General features: G+C 39.2%; 1 protein-coding gene across 7 annotated transcripts in view; it reads right to left on the bottom strand.

Moving 5' to 3' along the window:
* The window catches only part of LOC143032303 (zinc finger protein rotund-like), a 554,050-nt gene that overhangs the window by 146,039 nt on the left and 395,511 nt on the right, over positions 1–12,500 (bottom strand). For 5 of the 7 annotated variants that reach the window (XM_076196800.1, XM_076196802.1, XM_076196798.1 and 2 more), the window contains exon 2: positions 9,407–9,601. In XM_076196800.1, the coding sequence (XP_076052915.1) occupies positions 9,407–9,601 (195 nt within the window). The remainder of the gene's footprint in view (positions 1–9,406; positions 9,602–12,500) is intronic. The other 2 variants (XM_076196803.1, XM_076196799.1) reach the window with 1 other exon arrangement.

Raw genomic sequence — 12,500 nt, 5'->3', positions numbered from 1 at the left:
GCATAGATTATATCCCTAAAAATGCTCCTATACAAAGTTCTTCTGTTTTGCTTTTACCATAAATTTTGTCGTCTAGGGTGTAAAGATATGTATGTGCAAATACACATGTATGTATATATACATATATATATATATCTATATATATATATATAGTTATATATATCTATATGTATATATATATATATATATATATATATATATATATATATTGTAATATCAGATGCAAACGCTTACTGTAGCCCATCACAGAGTATACTTCCATATGAAAAACAACGGAACTATGATCGATCTTATCTGACCCTTAGCTGTGGTGCCACCATAGATGGAGGTTAACAATCAGATCACAGAACCAACAAGGTTGATCCCATTGTCATAAACTATGACGCAACCATTCGGAACTATCACGATCGTCGTAGTTATTGCCTCACCTGACATGGCTTTGAAGTTTGCATGCAAATGTCTGAGTGTTGATGGCATCTGTGAAGTCCTTTGTCTTGAAGGTGTAGCACCTACCCTTCCCGTTTGTCCCAAACCCTCAACATGACTCCCGGGTTCTTGTCTCAGAGTAGGTCAACAGTTTTGTCGAATTCGCGTGTGTACTCACAGCCTTGACCTTTGAGACAAGATCTGGACTTTGATATTATATTCATAAAATACTAAATTTAAGCTAATGATGTTTAGAATACTCATTGTCTAATCACCAGGGGTATATATCGAAGACTTTGGTACAAGTAATGTTATTATCCATATATATTAATGAAATTGTTATCCTTGGAAATATTCAGAAGGTAAAGTAGTTTGTTTCTGCCGTTATGGATTTTACTGCTTAACCTGTAGAAATATGAAAGTATTTACTTGAAATCAACTTCGAAAATCTAGAGAAAGTTACCAAATTTCTATGAATTTTTGCAACCATGCTATGGAGACGCTTTTCCCTTTCTACTAGACAACGAAACAATGTTTTCATAAAACAAACTGTCAAAAAGATAGTTTTCTTTTTCTGACACAATAGTTGTATATCTTATCTCTTAGTACATTTAGATCCACACAAAAAAATTTCTTGTATATGAAGTTAGAAAAGCTAGAAAAATATTAGTTGCCCTTTATAGCACAATGAACGAAATAAATGGCATAGATCATACGAGTAAAAATATATATATATATAAAATAAAAAAGGGAGAAATCAGAGACAATTGGTACTACTTTCGGTCAATGACGATGACTCAAAGAAAATTGATTAAGGATAAAACAAATAATAATAATAACAATCTAAATAAGACCATGAGCAAAAACGTGTACCTTGTCATAAAGAAAATATTAGAAAATAATAAAAAGATGTAGAGCAACGAAATTTGAAAGTTTTAGAGCAACTATTCAGAAGAACGAACAAAGATAATATTTGATACTACTCGCTAGATTAAGATAAATGGTGTATAGGGTCCGTGTTTTTATAGTTGCCATTTTCGTTTATCTTTGCCATGAGAAAGTGAAAGCAGCCATAAGGAATCAAAATGCTCGAAAGCAAAGCAACATGGCGGACAATTAAAAAAACGGACAATATAGCTTAATCCATTAGGACTATAGATCATGATCCTGAATTATCATTGATATACCATTTATATATATTGCGTAATATGTTAATCTACAGGAAATGTAGGTCACAAATTCAGCCACCCAAAAGTTTGTTTTTCTTTCGATTTTTTATAAGCTGTCGCTTGATAGGGCAAAAAGTGGTTCAGAACTCAAGTTGAAAAAATGTGACAAAAAATCGAGTAAAAAAAAAAGGGTTACGTTACAAAAACTAAACTGGAATCACACGTCCCGACCCATGGGCTTGAAACGTGTAAAAAAAAATATATAAAAAAAAAATAATAATAAAAAAAAAACAGAAAAAAAAAAACAGAAGTGCCACGGAAATCAATCTTCACACCCAGTAACCGGATTTCCTGCACTCGATCTATGAAATACAGATATCCTGAGTATAGTGAATTTACAAACACCTCAATACATAAAAGTAACTCATCCATTAACTCATCCACCTAGTTTACCCACATAATTCATACAAACTATTATTCCATGGAAAAACTAACAGCAGCTTCCTCATTGCTAACTAACATTGGCATCTGTTTTTTTTTTTTTTTTTTTTTTTTTTTTTTTTAAGTCGGGAGTTGCCAAGTCGCTGGAATATGCGCCATACCTTAAATATTTTTACTTAAGTTTGCGAGTACCACAGGTATTACTTACTAGGTGGTCACGCCCAAAGAAGCTGCATAACCTCCTCTTCTCAAAACCAGACATTCGTAAACCCATTACTTCTTAGTTAAGAATATTTCTATAGAAGTTTATACGTTATAGTATACATTTATCTTAGAGCAAGGAAACTGTTCTATGGGCAGAGGTGGGCGTTGGCACTGTTTAGGAGAGCATTGGATTCTTAGGCAGTTAATAACAGTTATTGTTAGTTAATGGTTCGCTTCTCAGTGCTTAGATATCTTTAACTCTGCGTTCATAAAACCTTGGGATTAACGTTAGTTTTGAGCAATCTGGTATTAAAGTCACACCCACCTCTAAGGAAAAGGGTACTCGTAATGATCAATATTTGTAAATCTTAACATATAAATAGTGATATACATACATACATACATGCATACACACACACACACATAAACATGTATATACATATATATATATATATATATATATATATCTGTGTGTGTGTGTGTGTGTGTGTGTGTGTGTGTGTGTGTGTGTGTGTGTGTGTGTGTGTGTGTGTGTGTGTGTGTGTGTGTGTGTGTGTGTGTGTGTGTGTGTGTGTGTGTGTTATCTATCATAACCTACATTTTGCCACGTGGCGAATTGGCTCTGCTTCCTTCTCTATCCCAAGACCATACCCTCGATTACCCTAACTTGACCACTGTTTTCTCCTGTTTGTATATATATATATATATACATATATATATATATATATATAATGTATATATATATTTCTTGACTATACACAATTAAGAAAACTCACGGCAGAGTTGAATATAGTAGTAGATAATGTTCAAATAAAAGTAATCACGTTTCCTTAGGGTGACCAATAAATGAATACCAATTCCTTACCCTTCACCAAGAAAAGATTTGACTTTGAATTTCTAAAGCCATGTAACTTTGCATGACGCCCAAATTTTACCAAAACTATCATATATTCTCACATACTAAATTGCTAAACTGCTTTGATGAACCCAGGTCCTATCTATGATATGAGAAACCCAAAGCACTTGTTTTATCTTGCCTCCTCTCGTCATGCTTATTTTCTCTTCTTTTGTCTTGCCATCTCTCTCGTCACGTAACTCCTGGACCAACCGCGGCCTCAGGTAGAATGGGTTCTCCAGGTATCTCTCAGGTACATCCAACTAATGTATTTTTTGTGGTTGATCATCTAAGCCACACTTGAACACATTTGTAGTGTCATTCCTTATGTTTCTTTTGATATACATTTCCATATTTTCTTTAGTAACGCATTGTGTACATTAGGTTGTAGCATTGGAGACTAAGAAACCCGCCCCGGGTGGCTCTATGGTATCGTGCTTGTTTCATGTACAAGAAATCAGAGTTCAAATCCTATGGTGGATACAAAAACTGATATTGGTAGTCAGGCCTCAAACGCATGTATGGCTACAATCTCTCAGGCTCATATGATGCTTTATTCATACAAATTACACACACAACGTTGGTAAGACAGTTTCTTGCTATATACCGGGTGTTCTCAAAATGGTCTAGACCCGATTGAAATTTTTCGTTAATGATTTGTAAAAACCTGAAAAGTATCAGACCCATTATTATTAAAAATAATTATAATAACTTCACTAATTCAAGCAATGGCAATAAGTCAAAATTTTCAGTATGTTTACAAAAATTTTAGCAGCGCTGGCAACACAGCCTTCAATCAATCTCCCCCTTATTGTCTCCCGTACAGAATGCACTCTGTTCGACCTTGGCACCAGGGATTTTCAACAAATGAGAAATGAAAAAGTCATTTATCAGATATAATAGGTGCATATCATTTTTGTTTTGAATCAAGACCAAAATAGAGGAATATCGTAGTCGGAATAAATTCTAGAAAAAATCGAGGGTTACACATCACTTCGCTTTCAATTTCCGTTTATACGTTATTGTGACAGTTATGATGTCAACAGTGAAAAAAGAAAAGTTATGCTGTACTGAAAATTAAGTTGCATATACTTGTACACCTTGACATATTTTCTTATTGTGTTTTACCTTTTCATCCTACTGCATGTCAACAACAACAGCAACTACTACTACTACTACTACTACTACTACTACTACTACTACTACTACTACTACTACTACTACTACTACTACTTTTTTTAACAGCCTCCATCCTCGTGGAACTGTGTGGTGAAAACAGTCAGGATCCGTCCCCTACAAACCATTGGCCCCTCTCGCCAATGACTTTGGTCGACTATCCTTTTATATTTTGTATTATTTCACTTTAATGAAGCCTAGTACAAAAGTTCATTTATCCTACTTTCTACTACAGCCTGCTCAAAATCATGGTTTTGTATATGTGCTGATTTAGGGGATGGGGACCTGGTACCTCTCAGGCATAGGAAAGCTGATCTTAAGAATGAGAATGATAGGCTACATATCATCCACGCTATAATGCTACTCTTTGGTTGTTGTTTCTTTTCTACCATCACCTCTACCAATTGAGCGTAGAATGCCTTTTCCCTTGGACCCATCCCGCCCGAAGTCGTGAAAGTTAGTGGAGTGAATGAGCCCTGGTCCACATTTTGTATACGCTTCTCGTATATCCTGATTTTTTCTTTCTCGTTTCGGGAGTGGGACGCCTCAATAGTTTAAGTAACATGGGGGCCATTGGATTAAATATTCGTATGTCAAAGAAAGTCAGTTGTCCCGGTGTCCAGAAACCTCTTGCGCTGACATCCATTCGTGCTTCATCTGATGTGTTGGAAGTGCGGTGTATGAAGTTCTCCCCTCCTAGTGGGAGTAGTGTTGGTTCGATGGCAAATCCTTGCATACCTCCTGAATCATTTGGGCCGTGAGATCCCTTATCTCGTCATGTCTCATGCAGATGAACCCACCCTGCTTGCATATCATCGCATGGTTTAGATCAAACTGTGTACCACAGGAACATCCGTTAAGCAGCCTTTCTAATGGCAATCCATACTTCAGGGCAATGGCATCTGTGATCTTTGGTTTATGTTTAATCCATTTGAACTGACTGGTAGTGCTGGCAGCCAACTGGACGTCCAATCTTACTATGCCATTGCCATCTTTCTTTTCATGTGATTTGATAGCTGATCTAATAAAATACGAAACTCCTCCTTCTGCCTCACATCCCTGCCCCTTGATATGTTTCTTCTAACGTCTCTGATTTTATCCAATTTAGTCTCCTGTTGATATTGTGACACGATGTTGTTTGTCAGGGAGGACGTGAGTTTTATGGAGTTTTGGTGCTCCATGTTGGAAGGGTTTAGTAGGTTTGAAATGCCTACCCTTCCCATTCTTGATGGAACTTTAGTTAGTTTTCTTTCTTGTTCGTTTGGTATTTCTCCGTTCGTGATGGCCGGAATTAGCTCACTTTTGATAGTTTCTTCAAGAGGACTTAATAATTCGGTGATGTTCGATACATGTGTTTAATGCCGTTTATGAATGCGCATATACCGCCTGCGGTTCAGTCTTTGCGAAGTTGGCTAGCCTAACTTCCGCCACCTATTCGTTAACTTTGACATATTGTTTTTCAAAGAATTCAGAACCGATCACTGTACCGAGATGTCTTTCCCCCTCTCAGTTACCTTCACTTCACTATTTTCATTTAGATTTTTGGCCTCCTCAAAATAATCTGGCTTCACTATGAAGACAGACTTCTTTGCATTCGGGATATAACCCAGATGCGGACCGTGTGTGTGCACCAGATACCACCACTTTCTTACATCCGCTACTACTACTACTCATATTTATTTTGCCATCGGGGGGTTTTCCTTTAATTAAAAGCTAGGGGGTCGATAGAAAATTTTAAACTTCTTTTGGGGGTCGACGAGTTAAAAAGTTTGAGAACCCCTGCTATATACAAACTTTATTCCTGAGTTAGATGCTTTATGTGTTTCCACAATAGGTGACCCACGCCTGTGTGCCAAAAGAGGATATAGTAAAATAAGCACCATTTTAAGAAGAAGCCTCTTTTGAATGTACAACGTTTCGCTCGTCGTTTTTTTCAGGTACTTGGAAAAAGCTCCAACGAGCAAAACGCTGTACATTAAATAAAACCTTTGTCCTCAAATGATGTTTACTCTGCCAAAATTGTCAGGAACTCATCTTCAAGCAGACGAGAATGTACCAACGGCCCTTAGGATGTCTAAAGCACAGTGTGACAGGCTGCAATAAACTAACAGACTAACATTGAAAGTAGGAAATTCGCGTTTTTCTCCCTCCTAGCTTAATTACAGTGCGGTTTATGGTTGCCTCCTTCCTCGGCACGTCATGAATTACCCCTTGGGGCCAGGTGAGTCAAGTAAGGGCGTAACAACGTAAAGGTACGTCTGCTGATTTGAACTTAACGTAGTAGTGTTTATCTAAGTAGTGTGCATTCTTAATTGTATATTGTACTTCCTACTTAGCTTTGCAAATACCAGTTCCTGTTGCTGTCTGCAACCTCTGTGTCACGCCAGTAATCATTTAGTTTAAGCCGAGAACACTCTTCCTTCGCCTCCTTACAATACACACTATTACTCTGTGCCGCAATTGTACATTTTGTTCAGTCACTATTCCCCCTCTGCCGTTCTGTTTATCTACTAGGTAGGCTAACTAGAGTATTCTTTTCAGAGGAGTAGCCATCTGTCGCACACTATCATGATCCCCACTGTATCTTTCATTGTTAACCCTACTGTAAAGTTTGTTGCCACAACCAATATTGAATAGTGGCAGCTTGCCTACGTTATAAAGTGAAACCCCATTCTCTCTGACAAAGGATGGGTACGGGCTTTGATATGCTCAAGCATCCGCTTGCCGCCTCAGCAACAGACATAGCTCCTCTCCTGCAAAATGATAAAGACTTCTTCGAAGATTCCCCCATCAGTGTTTCCTATGCTAAGGCATTGATGTTGTTGGGGTGTAACCGTCTATAATCAACGATAAATTAACGATAGTCACAATAGTTCTTCACGCGCCTCTTCAGTCCGCCGGACACATCTTCCCTCAGACTCAATCAGGCTGATTTCTTTGTTTACCTCGGACAAACATTTTAATGGAACTTGAATACCCAAATGCCCTTAATTCCCATAAATGCCTGTTGCATATAACTATCCAGTGGTTGTTGTGATCAAAGCAAAGGAGAACTTCAGCAAATCCCTGTGCTCTCGTTATGTAAGTAAAGTAAGAAACCCGACTCCTGTCCTGTCCTGACCATGGACAATATAAACAACACCGGCAACGCCCTCGTCATCACGATGGTAGACATAAACCAGTTCGCCCTAACCGACTACGCTAAACCCATGTCCGATCTTACCACAGTACTCGGCTTTAATGAGATCATCGTCTTCCTCTTCGAGTGTGGGAACATCCCTACCAAGTAAGTAAACTAGGAACGTACAGGTATCAATAACCTCCATGCATACAGACAAATAATTTGCGAATTTAGCTAACAGTATTTACAGTATGTTTATATCTATCATGGAGGTTATGAATATGTTTGATATGTTCACCTCAAAGGTCGTAGAGCATCGACACTGGATCTCCCTGTTCCGGCATCACAGCGCGCAACACATCAGGTAATACGTGCGTAACGACACGTTACAGAAGTCGCCCACGTTTCGGATCATCTGATAAATCATCGCCTTGAGAGGTTCCGGAGGGAAAAGTCTAAGAGTCTGAGGTCTCGTGACCACGAAGACTAGTCCAGAGAGACGAGGCGGCTTATCAATATATCAGAAATATGTACGCCAGTGTATTTACCAAGATAGCACTTCAAGTGTTGCGCGCTGTGATGCGTGAATAGAGGAGTAAATATCGAGTTGCTATGATTTCCGAGGTAAGCATATCAGACACAATGTGACTTCCATATCTGATCTAAACACGTCGTTATCAATCATTTATAAATGTAAATAATTTTTTTATATATTTCTATAGAAACCTACCTCATCCTATACGTATGTTGTGAACATACTCGTACATACATATATATATATATATATATATATATATATATATATATATATATATATATATATATATATATATATATATTACCACCTCTAAAACAACCACCATCCCCACCATCACTAATAGCATCGCCACTACCATTATCATCATCACTATCACCATCATCCTGACCACCACAATCATCACCATCACTACCATCATCACTACAATAAGCATAAGTCCAACACCATTATTATCACCGTCATAATGATAACCAACATAATAATATTAAATGTAATAATCATAATAATAATGATAACCATGACAGATATGATGAATCTTATAATGACAGCGTCATGTTAATAATACAAAAAAAATCAAGAATACAATACTCCGTGACACTACAATTATGTCTCTAAACTGTGTATCAATGCCCCTGTAAACAAGTAAAGCGAAATGTATGTAGGAACATTGATAGTAATAACTCTGACATCCAATTGAATAAAGGCCAGGAAGCAGTGGGATTTTAAGTAGTGGCGGTGATCATGGTAGTGATAATAAAGGTGGGTGGGTGAGGTGACGTGGGGTGCCGAGGGATGCGGGAACGTTCAGGTATAAGTGGATGAGACGCTGGATGGAATGATACCTCGAAAAGGAAAGTGAAACGTTGAAAAAGAAAACCTAGCAGCAAGCAGGAAAGGGTTGAGAGGTGAGGAGGAACAAAACGTGAGACGGCGGAAAGGAAAGTGTGAAAGGAAAGGAAGTGGGTGACACGGGGGGGGGCGGTTGGCGGGTAGCCGATGCATATTAGGAGAGAGAGAGAGAAAGAGAGAGAGAGAGAGAGAGAGAGAGAGAGAGAGAGAGAGAGAGAGAGAGAGAGAGAGAGAGAGAGAGAGAGAGAGAGAGAGAGAGAGAGAGAGAGAGAGAGAGAGAGAGAGAGAGAGAGAGAGAGAGAGAGAGAGAGAGAGAGAGAGAGAGAGAGAGAGAGAGAGAGAGAGAGAGAGAGAGAGAGAGAGAGAGAGAGAGAGAGAGAGAGAGAGAGAGAGAGAGAGAGAGAGAGAGAGAGAGAGAGAGAGAGAGAGAGAGAGAGAGAGAGAGAGAGAGAGAGAGAGAGAGAGAGAGAGAGAGAGAGAGAGAGAGAGAGAGAGAGAGAGAGAGAGAGAGAGAGAAAGAGTGAGAGAGAGAGAAGGGGTGAAAGAACAAACGGCCCGGGCCGCGACGACTTGATTCTTGTACTCACCTCCATGCCATTCCACATGTAGTGCACAGCGTCATGGTGTGGGTTATTCATATGCTCCGCCACCACGCTCATCCAGTGCACCAGGCCTTGGGGGGCTTGCTGGGAGGCGGGGGGCGAAGATCCCCCCACACTGCCATGCCCCCCAGCCTTGTTGTGTGACCCCTCCCCGCCCGGCGGCCACACCAGCGCCGCCTTCTGGGAGAAAGACGGTGTTAGATATATCGAATGTAGTCTTGGTGCATTTTCACTGAACATGTCTTAATGTATGAAAATGTACACATTACAAAAACATAATAAATATTCAGTAAATATTCGTGTATGTGTGTGTGTGTGTGTGTGTGTGTGTGTGTGTGTGTGTGTGTGTGTGTGTGTGTGTGTGTGTGTGTGTGTGTGTGTGTGTGTGTATGTGTGTGTGTGTATGTGTGTGTGTGTATGTGTGTGTGTGTGTGTGTGTGTGTGTGTGTGTGTGTGTGTGTGTGTGTGTGTGTGTGTGTGTGTGTGTGTGTGTGTGTGTGTGTGCGCGTGCGCGCGCGGGATTCGAACTCGGACCGCTGGATTAGCGATTGCGAAGGATACCACTGCGCCGTCGAGCCGGTATACCCTCACACACACACATTATATATCATATCATATTATATCAAAAATCATAAAATGTTATATCATACTATACTATATCATTATATCATATTATATTATTTTATATTATAGCAAAGCATATTATATATATTACATACTATATTATATAATATTTATTTAATGTTACACTATATCATTATTCATCATATTAATATAATATATATATGCCCTTAATCATAACTAGAACTATTGAATATTCAGAATGTAATCTACAAATTTGAAAATAACAATTACCAGCGTATAGCTACAACAGTGACTTTTAACGTGATCATCACTGGTGACGCTCAATATTGACAGAACCAAGGTCAGAATTAACCTGAGGGTTTCTGCAAGTAATGGTGTACGTGAAGATATATAGAGGTCGAATGACTCTCAATGACCTCAGCTTAAATGTTTCATCCGATAGCTGTGGGAGTTATGAGTTGACAAAAGTTTCCATTTTTAAAGAATGTGTTGAATGGGATGTCTTTTTCAAGATGGCAAGTGAAAAAAATCTTATGTTAACATTCCGTATGTATATCTATTTATGAATTAGCCCAATGTATTCGTTGTCAAGTGGGTACTTGTTTGTTAAGCAATCAATTTGTATCCTTGGATTTCTCAAGCAGGAAGCTCGTGCCTCGGGTGAAACCGGCAATGGCCATCGGGGTCTCTGACAGGTCACCCGGGGAAGAAACTTTGTATCGTTTTTCGAAAGGAGTAAGTGTTGATCAACATAAGACAACATGCTCTGTCTCTTTTGTAAGGTGATTGCATCTGGAGTATATGGCATCTTCCCAGGTTGCATTATGTGTTTATATTGTTTTATTTCTGGTTAATAACCTGGGCTTAGTGGGTGGATATTACAGTTGTGGTTCATAGGGTTTTCTCCTCTGAATTTATATCTGGGGATGCCAGATTTAAAACTTAATTTCTTGGTCTAGATTCTGCAAAGTGTTTGCTCAGTAACCTGTTAGTGTGTGTTTATGTATCAGCTTGTTATGGAAGATGTGTGAGTAGAGTGCAGCAAATATTGTTTTTTTGTTTTTTTTTTTGCTGCTTTCTATGAACTCCTCAAATTAATAATATGGTGGATGTGCGGATTCAAAGGTTTTCTATAAAACTGTGTGCTAATTATTTCCATGGGCTGTTCTATTATAATGATTTTTGTTTCTTAATCTAGATGGCTTATTGGATTTTTTTTTCACTCTGTTTTATGTCAACCGTTTCTCTAACTCTGTGAGGTGTGTATGGGTTCTTGATAGCTGTGTTCTAGTTATGGTAATGTGCGATTACTGTTAGGTCATTTGCGTGTGAGATGTGCTTTGATGTGCTTTGAGCCTGTGTAACGAGAGGTTATATTCTAAAGGTTGAGGGACATTGTACATCTTTTTGTTTTTTTATACAAATTGGTTCTGAGGAACTCTGTGCGTATGATCTTTGTTGATAGTATAAGTTTTGGGACAATATCAAAGGCCTAGTTAACTTTATCACTATTTTCACAATTGCTATTCTGCCCTGCCTGTTTCCGTAACAAATGATATTTCTCCACACAGAAAGAACACTCTGCACAAGAACGACGATATTCCTCCTCCGTGCACTACCAAGTCATATCGTGACGTGCAGGAACACGAGAGACGTTGGATAAAGGCAGGTAACCCCGCCCGTTGGAGCGCCACACCCGGACTCGTCCGTGGTATTAGTCTACGGGAGTCAACAGCCCCTTTCCGGCGCTACCCTCTCTTGCATCTCTGGATTTGCGAATGCAGTGGGCGGTCGGGCGATGGTATCTGTACACGCAATGCCTACAATGCGAACCTTTCCAAATGCATCGATCTGCCTCAACATCGGCCCCCGTCGGGGCCGAGAGGAGCGGACGAGGAAGGGGGGGAAGGACACGATGGAGAAGGCGGTAGCTTCAGTCGGGAAGACTTTACACGCGAAAGCTGTAAGGAGGCGTAAGCAAACAGTGCGATGGTGTTGTGATCCAGACAATAGGAGCATTTGCCACGTACTTCCTTGGCGGAGGGGCGTGGGCCACTTGGGATGAACTTTGACATTTTACGCTGCCTGGGCCGGACTTGGGTAGGAAGAGGGGGGGAGGTACACACTTGGCCACGGTACGCAATCCCTCCGTCAGATCAATTTGCACTTAAATCTTTTAATGCTCACAAAGCACGTTTCAAAGTATAATTGGTCTTTCATGTTTCAGGTCTTCAAATACGGCGTACATGTAATTCAAACCTCTTAAATATTCCGACACACTTTAGAGATTTTAATATGGTATATGTCATTCGGTTTCAGTTTACCGAAGAGCGATTGTGTCTTACAACGACACGCTGAATAAAATCATACGACGCTAGACATTATCAAATATACACCGAAAACTATGACATAGTAGTGAAATTATTCAATACCTTTTGGTTTAAATAATAGCGATAAACATAATCACTAAATAAGAAAAAACATAACTGAATTA

This window comes from Oratosquilla oratoria, chromosome 13, assembly GCF_046742065.1.
Source record: "Oratosquilla oratoria isolate Oo_2021 chromosome 13, ASM4674206v1, whole genome shotgun sequence".
Taxonomy (NCBI): domain Eukaryota; kingdom Metazoa; phylum Arthropoda; class Malacostraca; order Stomatopoda; family Squillidae; genus Oratosquilla; species Oratosquilla oratoria.
The sequence above is the reverse complement of the archived record's forward strand: the minus strand, read 5'-3'. Positions and strand labels throughout refer to the sequence as shown.